General features: G+C 39.3%; 1 protein-coding gene across 1 annotated transcript in view; it reads right to left on the reverse strand.

The window, feature by feature from the left end:
* Positions 1 to 2,907: 2,907 nt before the first annotated feature.
* The window catches only part of RLF (RLF zinc finger), a gene marked incomplete at its 5' end in the record, with an annotated part of 82,965 nt that continues 73,628 nt past the window's right edge, over positions 2,908 to 12,244 (reverse strand). Inside the window, one exon of the mRNA XM_082673238.1 lies at positions 2,908 to 7,920. Within this exon, the coding sequence (XP_082529364.1) occupies positions 3,271 to 7,920 (4,650 nt within the window). The 3' untranslated portion in view covers positions 2,908 to 3,270. The remainder of the gene's footprint in view (positions 7,921 to 12,244) is intronic.

Consider the following 12,244-nt stretch of genomic DNA (forward strand, 5'->3'; position numbering starts at 1 on the left):
ATGATAGCAGATCCTGTAACAAATCTGCTTTGTTATTTTTATCTCCCAAAACATCTGGAATTATCTTTACATATTTGGCTAATGACTAACTCTGTTCTCCAGTGACTGTCCTTCACAGTGCAGGTCAAAAGTAGGTAAGCTGGGACAGGCTTCCCTGGTGGCGCAGTGGTTGAGAATCTGCCTGCTAATGCAGGGGACACGGGTTTGAGCCCTGGTCTGGGAGGATCCCACATGCCGTGGAGCAACTAGTCCTGTGAGCCACAACTACTGAGCCTGCGCGTCTGGAGCCTGTGCTCCGCAACAAGAGAGGCTGCGATAGTGAGATGAGAGGCCCACGCACCGCGATGAAGAGTGGCCCCTGCTTGCTACAACTAGAGAAAGCCCTTGCACAGAAACGAAGACCCAACACAGCAAAAATAAATTAATTAATTAATAAACTCCTACCCCCAACATCTTCTTTAAAAAAAAAAAAAAAAGTAGGTAACCTGGGACCAAGAGGATAGGTTAGGGATGAAATCCCTAGAAAGGCTAATCACTAATGACTTGGTCTCTTTCACACATGTGCTCATGAACATGGGGAAACATGGAAGCAAGAGAATTCTGGGTAAAATTCAAGAATCAAAGTGTCTGGCATTCTCGACTTCCACATATCATTTTAGGGGGCACAAACTCAGTGCTTCCAGGTCTGTGTCAGGGGTTGGGGACAAACCCCAAAGAGACATCAAGTAAAAATGACAGTACTAAAAACTTCAAAAATAGCCCTCTGATCTTCTGTATTATCATATAATCACACATGCTGGTTTTTAACAGAACATTGTCTTCAATAAAGATCAGATGAAGCAAGCCACTACAACTGGAACAGAACATGATCTTAGCGTCACCTTAAAGCAAACCTTCAACTGGGTTCTGAAAATTAGGGTTTGGGTCCACTGCAAATGGACTCACTTGGTCCTTCCAGGAGGTAGGAGTTAGAGGTGGTTGAATGGATATAGTTGAGTGTATTTTATTTTGGCCGAACTAGGCGGCGTGTGGGATCTTAGTTCCCTGACCAGGGATCGAAACTGCCCCCTGCAGTGGGAGTGCAGAGCCCTACCCACTGGACGACCAGGGAATTCTCCTTTATTTTAATTTATTTATTTTAAAAATTTATTTTATTTTTGGCTGCGTTGAGTCTTCATTGCTGCGTGCAGGCTTTCTGTAGTTGCAGCGAGCCGAGGCTACTCTTCGTTGCAGTGCACGGGCTTCTCGTTGCGGAGCACGGGCTCCAGGTATGCAGGCTTCAGTAGTTGTGCTGCATGGGCTCAGTAGTTGTGGCTCGCAGGCTCTAGGGCGCAGGCTCTGTGGTTGTGGCTCACTGGCTTAGTTGCTCTGCGGCATGTGGGATCTTCCTGGACCAGGGCTCGAACCCATGTCCCCTGAACTGGCAGGCGGATTCTTAACCATTGTGCCACCAGGGAAGCCCTCCCCTTTATTTTTAAATTTTTACAATTTTTTTTTGGCTGGATATAGTTTAGTCTTAAACAAATTAGCAGCTTTCTCTTGGTCTGATCTAAAAATCTCTAGTATTAGGAATTTTTAAAATGAGGCCACTGGTTATTTCTCATGCTCAGGTCACAGATAAGGACCTTTCAAAATCATCACCTACACCGCCTCACTTCGTAAGTGAGGAAACTGAAGCCCACAGAAGAAATTAGCCAAAGATCCCAAAGGAGTCAGGAGTGACCTCAACCTCTAAGATGTTCTACTCTGTCACTTTTTCTTTCAACAGAATCTTGTTTGAGAACCTGTTACCTACTACGACCTGAGCCAAGAAATGACTTGGGCTTGGGGGTGCTTTAGACTCTTAGGATGAGGAGGTGGCAGAATGAAATCCCTGAGAGCTGATAAAACAAGGTTTAAGGGTTAGAGAAAAGATCTTAAAATCTTAACCAGAGGCAAAAGAAAGGGATATTAGGAGTACGAGTCGTTCCATTGCTAGCTAATGAAAGTGGCTGCAAACTTTAAAAGGAACAGAGAATAAAGCTGCTGTATTTATAAGAATACATTCCATCCTCTTCCCCCAAATCCATTTCTTCCTTTTGTAGTCCCACCTCAATTGGTTGTATCACTACTGAACCTTAAGTTTTCCTCAAAACGTTTTCTTCACCCTCCAACATCCAATAATCCTCTTGAATTTTTCGTCTACTCATCCCTCTGCTGCAGTTGTCAGTACAGACTCTCACCAAGTTTGCCTCAATTACTTCAACAGTCTTAATATCTACTGTTTCCATTCTCAGCCCCTCAAATCACACTCATTTCAAGTGATCTACAGATTATTAACATGAATGTTTTGTTTAAAATTCTTCAAAGGCTCTCAGCTGCCTATGGACTCAAGTCCAAAGTCCTTAGTGTTCATGGTTTGGCTCCTGCCTATCTCTACAATAATCTCATCCGCTCCAGTGCTCCCCTTTTACTGACAGCCTATCAAATTATTTGTAGTTGCCTGGAAACATGACTTTACATCTCTGAATTTGCTGTGCCCTTCACATTATGTTCGGCATACGCTCTCCTTTCTACCTGGACAACTCCTGGACATCCTCTTCTGGGAGCTATCTTGACTCCCAGAGTTAATTATCCTATCTCGGAATTTTCTTTCCACAAAAATTTTAAGACAATAGTCATTCAAAAGGAAGCTTCATCTGAATGGTTTGGTTAATAAGAAACAAAAAACTACTGGGGTAAAATGTAAGTGCACATTCCAGAAAATATAAGTGCAATTCCAATTTATGTGTGGCATGAAAACTCATTATCACTAAACAAAAAATGGGTGAAAAATTGTAATTTATTGAAACTCAACTCAAAAAATATAAGATGCTGTAGTGTACAATATATTACACAGAGCACCCTCAGGTGCACATTCAAGTCAAGTAAGAACATATCCCTTTCCCTAGCCCTCCCACCCTGGGATCTTAGTATTTGTTCCATATACAATCATGCACACTTAATTTGAAAAAGGAAGCCCCAATATATTTTGATGTATTAATTAGCACCAAACAAGAATACAGTTCCATTTTTTTTAATAAACAAACAAAAAAAAACCAATCAATAAACCAACTGGAGAGCTAATGGACTCAGCCAATACTGCTGACATAGATATTATACATTCATGTAAATACACAGCCTATTCTACCCTAAACAATGGTGTGGCTGGTTCTCAGCCTTTGTTCGAGTTGGCAATTGTCCCCATGTTGCAGTGTTGGAGCCAGTCTGTTTCTAAAACAAAATTGCTATTTAGGAACTTCCTACACAAAGCTCATCTGTCTTTTTTGTTGGAAACAACTCTAAAATTGGTGTGGAAAACTTAGATCTTTCAAGGACAACCACTGGCCGAAGATAATGAAGCTGTTTTAAGGCAAGTTCTCCACAGTCTGTTAATGCTTTGTCCAATACGACCCTCAGGTTTTCCAAGGGAGGAACTGTTGTCGTCTCAGCTACTATTAAAGGTGGGATTGCAGTCAGGTTCTCATGAATTGCAGAGTCACTGGAAGAATGAGGTATGTCAACTTCAGGGTCATTGTCATTCACCATATTATTTGCCATAACACTCCCTGTTAAGTCATTACTGGGTTGTGAAGAATTACTTAATGGTAAGTGCTCTGAAGGCTCCCAATCATCAAAATCATCTTCTTTCTCTTCACTTTCCTGAATAAATTTCAGAAATGAAGATTCAAATCCCATGGGTTTGTAAGTCTTCAAATCAAATGACCTGGGATGTGGATGCTTCCTAAAATTCTCTTTTGGGACATGGGTTGAATTTTTTACAGTGTTTTCTTGCCCTGAACTTTGCTGCCCGGTTTCTGAGTCTTTGATCCTTGGTAAAGGCAGCTGGAAACTTGTGAAATAAGTCCCACTTTCAGTCCCATCAGGATTAGGTATGGAATTTTCTATTTTACAAGGAGGAGGCTGAACTGTATTACACTGTTCCAAAGAAGTGGTTTCTGAACTATGGTTACATTTCAAAGTTCCTCTGTAGAGCAGAGTATCTGCATCAAAAACTGGGTTGCTTTCTGTACATCCTTTCTGACCTCCATCCCTTTCACCTGGATAAAGGGAATCGGCGGTCTGGACAGGTATGCTACTGTCACCTGGGGAATGGCTGTGCTTTGTGAGCTCTGATTCACAGCTTCTATCTTCTTCTTTCTTTATACAGGGCTCTGCTTCAGAAGGGGGCTCCTCCTTAATTTTGGTACCGTACTTAACACAAACGACAAGATTTTCCATCTGTTGCTCTAAATAGGCACTACTCATCTGATGGGTACGTTTGTAATGCCTCACTATGCTGCTCTCCAACTTCACCACAGATAAGCATCCTTGAACCATGCAAGGGTACTGCGTGTGCTCAGAATGCTCCACACACATATGGAGGGCTTCAGCTCTTGTTTTAAAACTAATCGGAGCTTTCTTTTCTTTGATTAAGCCACACTTTTTAGCCTTAGCATTAAACGATCTCCTGGTAGTCTGATGTTCATGCCCCTGAGGGTGAGTTTTTTGACACACCTTTTCACTCCTTAGTAGCCTTTCATTTGCCACTTTCTGGCTTCTAAACAGATCATCATAATAGTCCTTATGTCGATAATATACATGTTGAGAATAATTACTGCGATGGGTGAAAATCTGGCCACAGCCATTAAGATCACAATGAATTTCATAATCTGAATGTATTTCTCCTTCAATATTATGCTGTTCCATCAAGTGGTGCTTCAACTTGCTGAATGTATAAAAAACAGCCGGGCACTGAGGCTGGTTACAGGAAAACCTGGCCGCTGACTCTGCTTCAGAAAGCACTTTCGGCTCTTCAATGTGGTCTAGGTTATGAGAGTCACTACAGTGCTTAGCAAGAGCTTTAGAACACAGGAAACGCTTGTTGCATTCCTTATACTTGCAAGCAAATATCTTTTTGCATTTGACAAGTTCCCTTTTGGTTCTCGCTTTATCTTTCTCTAAACACAACTGTTCTTTGTTGTATTGATGTACAGTCCTGTAATGGCGAATCAAGCCTTTTAGATTGGTGAATGAGGAGTTGCAAGTTTTATGGATACAATGGAATGGTTTGTGGTATTTATTCAAAATATAGCAGAGATTTCCTTTAGCAACAGTTCTCCTGCTACCTCTCCCCTCTCTTCCTTCTCCTTCTTCTCTATGGCTACCTATTGGTGATGATATATCAGATGTTTTACTTTCTGTTTCTTCGCACGATGACTCCAAATCTGTTTCTGAACTGCATTCATCCTTTTTAGAATGACAGTGTGGCTTCTCAGAGTTACTGCTGGGATCACCTCCAAGTTCCACGGAACAATCACCTTTCAACCTGTCTACTGAGCATGGACCTTCATGATCACATTTTTCATTATCTAATAGTTTTTGAGTTACTCTGTCACTGCCAATTTGATGTTTATTTTTATAATGAATCCTAAGGTGTGTTTTTCTTGTAAATGACCTTTGGCAGATATGACACTGGAACGGGGAATACCGATGTTGAAACATGGTTAGCTGAAGGACTTTTTCTTTTGAGTAATTATGTTTCTTAAGATAATGCATTAACAAAGCCTCTCTGGTCACAAATTCATATTTGCATCCTTGAAGCTCACAGAAAAAAGGCTTGGCTGCCAGCTGTGCCAGGTACTGACTTGGCATATTTTCATCTTGATTCTGAAAATTAAGGTCTGAGATTGTAGGTGACACCGCTTGAAGAGACTTAGCACCACTGGATGGGTACCCCTGCAATGACCCTGAGAAAGATCCATGTGTTATTGAGTTTTTCAAGCTTAAATGCTTCAAGCGTAACAAAAGTTCCAACATGGTATCCTCTGTACACGGCCTTTTAGAAGCACAAATGGTGGCTTCTGAGGAATAACCCTGATGTTCTCGTTTACATTTAGTATGAATATTGTGATCTAGACCTTCATCTGGGGAGTCACTGTTTGTATCTGAGCTAGGTTTAGGTTCTGTATCAAACTTTTCAGTTGCTGGATTATGTTCATTACCCAAACAGGGAAAGAGATCTTTTGTCTTTACCTTTTTGGGTTTGAAATGGTATGGATGAACCTTCCTTAGATGCTTCTGCATGCCTCTTGCGTTTTTGTACGTGGAACCACAGCCATCAAAACCACAGGTAAACTTAGTCCCATCAAAACAAACTGCCACATTGGAACATTTTTCTTTTAAACCGGAGGGCACAAAGACTTTCTCGTGAGACAATAATATATCCTGCATGGTTTCAGAGTGATCCAGTGTGTCAATTAACTCTTCGTTCATGGAAGCTGAAGAGCTATGACTTAACTGATCACTAGAATTACTGTCACTGTTTTCTTTCAGATTTTCTGCAGTTTCTATTTGAGAACTAGCTGATCCTGCACAGAAAAGAAGATCCTCTGGTAAATGTGATTTATCAGTTTGGTCAAGTAGATGGGGCTGATCAATACAATCTTGCTTGTCACCTGCTGCAGGCTCAAGTTTCACTGATTTCTTCACATCTCCATTTGAACTTTCAACATTATGCATTGAGAGGTGATTCTGGTATTCAATTTTGGAATAATAGAACTTTTTACAGCCAACGAAGTTGCATGTGTAAGATGCATCCCTAAAGTGTTGTGCTTCATGGTGGTAAAGCTGTCCCAAGTCACTGAAAACAATATTACAGCCATTTAATTCACATTTATAACGCAGATCATCATGTTTTTGTTTATGGTTAAGCAGTTCATTCACTGATCCAAACCTAGCATAGCAATCTATAGATACACACATATAAGGCTGAGGACCACAATGCACTTGTTCATGCTCTCGCAGGTGAAAAGCAGACATGAAATGTCGTCGACAGTAAGTACACTTCTCTCTTCTATTTTTCATATCTAAGTAGTGCTTGGCATTTTCATCATTATTTTGGTGTTCAGCTTTAAGATGCACACTTAAGTATTTAAACTGCTTAAACACACGGGAACAGTCTGTGCCAGGACATGGGTACAAATCTCTGTCTTGCAGGTGGCAATCTTCTAATTTGCTGAATGTGACATACTCATGTGACTCTCCTTTGGCTTGTTCATTCAATGAGTGACCTTGCTCTAGGGTTGCAGAAGGGCTCTTGGGACAAACTCCCTTCTGAGAGCCTTTCAACAGTAACTTCTTTCTAGAGCGGTCCCTTCTGCTTGGTGGCATTTTAACATGTTCCATCACATGAGGAACAAATATTTCTTTTCTCTTGAATTTTTTAATACAAACCGGACAGGTGTAAATTCCATCTTCCATATGCATCTTCGAATGATGAAGAATCCTGGCCTCTATACATTCCCGCTTACATAACAAACAGAAAAATTTATACTGAAGCCATCTCTGGTATCTTTCAGAAGAACCAATGGGTTTTTTGTCTCTTTTCTCCTTTTGGTGATCTGTCAAATCTCTTCTTCTATATTGTTTATCTTCTTTACTTTCCTCATAATCACTAAGAAATGACTCTAAAACATCTGTGTCATTAATAGACAGTTCATAGCCACTTAGGTCATCATCAGAATCTGAGGCTTCTTGTCCCAGAAGTTGGTGGCAGTGTCGTTTTAAAGTTTTCCAGTCCCAAAATTCAGGATCAAATGGCCAGTGGGCTTTTAAAGCTAGTAAAAGCTCACATCGGAGAGAATTCGGAACTGGTGCATTTTCTTCATCAAATTTTTGATCTGGTTGAGAATACAGTTCTTCCAACATATTAAATCCATCCAAACTGGGTTCAATTAAGAATTCTGTAAGCTGACAGGCTCGTCTAACTTCTAAATCTTCTGGTAAAAGACAAGCAATTGTTTTACAAACTGATGCCTTCATTTCTTCATCCTCACTTGATCTGAGTTGAAGAGCTCTGACACATAGTAAAATCGACACCCCAAGACCAGCATCTTGTGCCTGTTAAGAAAAATAGGGAAGAAAAGGTTTTTTTTCCCCAGTTTGGAAACATTACATAACTTTCACTGATAAGACACACACACACACACACACACACACACTTACTTCTTAAAACTTAAAGTTCTTAAATCTTTCTTCCTGCAAGTTACATTTAGATCCTCCTTCTTTCAACATGCAAAGGACTGGATTAGATGTTACAACCATGAACAACAACAATGTACATTTATAGAGTATCCAACTTTATAAGGCACTGCATATTAAAGCAGTCCTTAACCCTCAAGGAATTTATCTGTGTGCCAAATGTATAAAAGCACATAAATGCAAAGGAGCTCAGTCAGGATAAATAAGGTCACTGAAGGATTCAAAAAAGAATTGTCTCAAGCTGGGCAGGAAGGATAGGGCTTAAATAAATGGGTGCAAGAGGAAACACATGCATAAAAGTGGGTCTAAGATTGAATTAAATTTAAAAAACTCATATGTCTATGTCATGAACAATTGGGTGTTTTCAAAACCTCAAGGCTTAGAATAAACGATCCTTTCCATTTCCTCCTAAAAGAATTAATACTCTATAGTTACAGGTGTACTGAAATCGCAGTTTCCCATGGAAAAACAACAGAAAATTTCTCTATAGCAGGAGCTTCTCAGAAATCAGTCAAAAAATCACAAAAAAGATCTGGTTGTATATGATAAAAGGTAAGTGCATTTAAGATGATTCTTTCATGTGAGAGGCTGAAAGGGTGCGTGAAAATAATATAAACCAAGAAAAGGAGGATCTTATGGCAGAGTGGCTTAAAATACAGTACTTAAGAGCACAGAATTTTGAGTATGACTCTGACTGACTTTGAACCCCAGCTTCACTACAGTGAGAAGTTTTTAACTCCTCTAAGCCTCAGTTTCCTCATCTGTACAATGATAATTATAGTGGCAGTATTGGATTTTCCTCCTAATGCTGTTATAAAAATGAAATAAGGTAACACAAAATGAGTATTACAATGTTGGAACATAGTAAATATTCAACAGAACCCCATAAAATATTTGAGGATAAATTCCACTGTTCAAACATCAATTTGCTAAGCAATTATTCTCATTGGGCACCATTCTAAATGCTGAGAACACAAAGAAATAATTACCATCAAGTTACAGACTCCTTACTACATCCTAGGCACTATTCTAAATAAACTTTTACTACATCCTAGGCACTATTCTAAATAAACTTTTTGCATACATCATCCTCATTTTATAGATGAAGGAACCAAGGCTCAGAAAATTAGTTGCCAATGTCACCAGCTAGTGAGCAGAGGAGCAAGAATTTAAACTTAAAGCATCTTTTCCCAGCGTCTGAGTCTTAACCACTTTACACTCTATACCAACTCCAAAGTTAATTGACTTGGCGATATCCCATGTGCCCTTGATACAATACGCCAAGGCACTTCTTCAGCTTCCTGGTTTAAAACCTAACAAATTATTCGTATCTATCAGTTTCTTCAAAATTCAGCTCCACATTCCATATCCTAATTCTAATTTATTCATCACTCCTTTAACAAGTAACTTCTTGGTATATCTGTTCAGAATGTATAATGGTAGTTATTTTTTTTTTGAAAAGTGTTCTTAATGATTTCACAAATTTTACCATTTCAACTACATTAGGCTGTTTAAGAAACAACACACATTCTTTGCTGTTTATCTCACAGTCTTCCAAAGGGGTTAAGTAACTTGTTAAGAACCTATGATTTTAAAACTTAACAGACTTTCTCCAAAAGTCAAGCATCTCTAATTTTCAGCTTCTTTATTACTAAAGAGAAAGGATTAAACTAAATAAAGTCATGTTTTGCAAAACAGTACTACTTATATGTTCCACCAAAAAGGGCCCTAAGGCCAAATAAACTGGCTTCAAGATTATCCCTCTTCTTATGCCTTCTACTTCAAATATAACCACATCCACATCCTTTCTTCTGTCATACTATTTTTGAAGTCTTGAGAGAGACCCTGGATTCTCTAAAGTCATCCCTTCCAATATGACTTTCTCAAGTCACAGAATCAAAATTTAACAACTCTGAGCACTTTTAATTGATCATTTGGTTTAAGCTCTTTGTTTACAGAAAACTGAAGCCCAGAACATAAGGAGGTTCTATTACAAGGACCTCCTTCCGCAAGAGACCCAACGCCCACAAAAGCTTTTCAGCATCATTAACCTTTTCCTTCGCAAGGTTGCTAGCTGTGCTAATATCATTTCACCTCTTCTTTTACAAAAACAGAACACCTGGTTTTATCTGGTTACAAAGTCACCTGGAATAATCAAATAATCAATATATCTCCTAGCTTTCCCCTGCAGCTAGATGTAACCGTGTCTTGTGTGTGTGTGTGCGTGTGTGCGTGTGTGTGTGTGTGTGTGTGTGTGTGTGTGTGTGTGTGTTGGAAGGAGTGGGGGAAAAGGTGTGTCATACTGTGGTTTGCTCTCCACTCCACTTCTCGCTATCTGGAATGGAGACATTATAGCTGGGATTGGAATATGAGATGGAAGCTAAGTGTTAACAGCAGATAAAAGGAACCTGGGTTTCTGATATGTGGAGCCATGAGAGCAACCCTGGCCTGTCTACCTGGGTTATCTACCTGTATAGGAGAGGGAGAAACTTCTATCTTCTTTACACCGCTATCACTGTGGGATATCTACCATTCACAGCAGAACTACATCCCAACTGATACAGGTTAGATCACCTCTCTTTTAAAAAGCTAGAGGTTAAGTCTCTCAATTTGAAAAGAATTCCACATTCACTCCCCTTCCACCTACCAGTCCATAACTTTCCTACCCTTCAGGACAAATATAAACAAGGATTACAGTGGAAAATGTCCTAGACTGAGATGAAAAAGAAATGGGTTTTGGTTATACAAATGGACAGCAAATTCCTTGGTCTGTGTCAGAAGCCCACCTTCCCTAATCCTCTAGCATCTTTCCCATTTTTTGTGGTTCCTTGAGGTAAACAGAAATCTAAGATGACCCGCACTGACCTTCACTTTTGTATAATCTCCTTGCTTTGAGTATAAGCAGAACCTATAAATATCATTCCTATAATTATGTTACGTTACATGGCAAAAGGGACTTTGCAGATGTAATTAAAGCCTCAAATCCACTGATCTTAAGACAAGTGGATTACCTAGACCTGACCTAATCACTCAAGCCCTTTAAATCTAGATCTGGAAGTCAGAGGTAGAGGAGGTCAGATTTGAAGAACTCCTAGTGCCTTTGCTGGATTGAAAATGAAGGAATGGCATGAGGGTGGCTTCTAGGAGCTGAAAACAGACTGTGGCTGACAGCCAGCAAGAAAATGAGGACTTCAGCCCTATAACTGAAAGGAACTGAATTCTGTCAACAATAAAAATGAGCTTAGAAGTGGATTTTCCACAGAGCCTCCAGATAAAAACTCAGCCTGGCCAACACCTCATTTTCAGCCTTGTGATACTGAGCAGTGAACCATGCCACACTGTGCTGGACTTCTGCCCTACAAAACTGTGAGCTAATAAATGGGTGTTAACTGAAGTGCTAAGTTGTGGTAATCTGTTATGCAGCAACAGAAAATTCATACTTCCCTTAAAGATTGGGAAAAAAACAACAACTTTTTAAAGGCCAGTTGTACCACTAATTTTTTTTAAACAAGGCAAGTTCTGTAATTACTTGAACATGTTCTCTATGAGATAGGAGACACAACTTCATTTGCAGTGATTAGAAATAATTATCACCTAGCTTATGCTTCAGACAACTTTTACCTTTTCCTGTCTTCACCGGAGAAGACTAGATACACGTATTTCAAATAAAGTATAGGATATGGAAGGTTACATTAAAGGAGATGGGAGGTATCAAAGATACAACTGTGCCTTGACTTTAGTATAAACAATCCCTGGATGTTGTCAAAGATGTAACCCATAAAACATACGCATAAACCATTATAGATATGGGTATATAGAGATCTCAGTCATGAGTAGGTATTAAAAACAAAACAGAAACAGAACATAGCATAAGAATCATCTCAAATCTCCAGGCTGGCAGTCTTAGCATACATTTATGGGGCTGAACTAAAAAAACAAGGCACTTCATTTCATTTTAGGAAATATTTATTTCTTTAAGAAAAACAAAAAACGAAAAAAACCTAACTTGTTTCCTAATTTGCACAGTTTATAATTTGTGTACAGTCGATTCTGGAAATGTTCTGTTAGTCTAAAACCTAGAATCTATCACTCCATCCTGAAGGAGCTGAAAAATACAATTTTACTTTCTTTCTTTATAATTATTATGTTAATTTGCAAACAAACATGCCTGTGTAAAATACAG

The sequence above is a fragment of the Grampus griseus genome, assembly GCF_964374135.1.
Source record: "Grampus griseus genome assembly, chromosome: 1".
Lineage (NCBI taxonomy): Eukaryota > Metazoa > Chordata > Mammalia > Artiodactyla > Delphinidae > Grampus > Grampus griseus.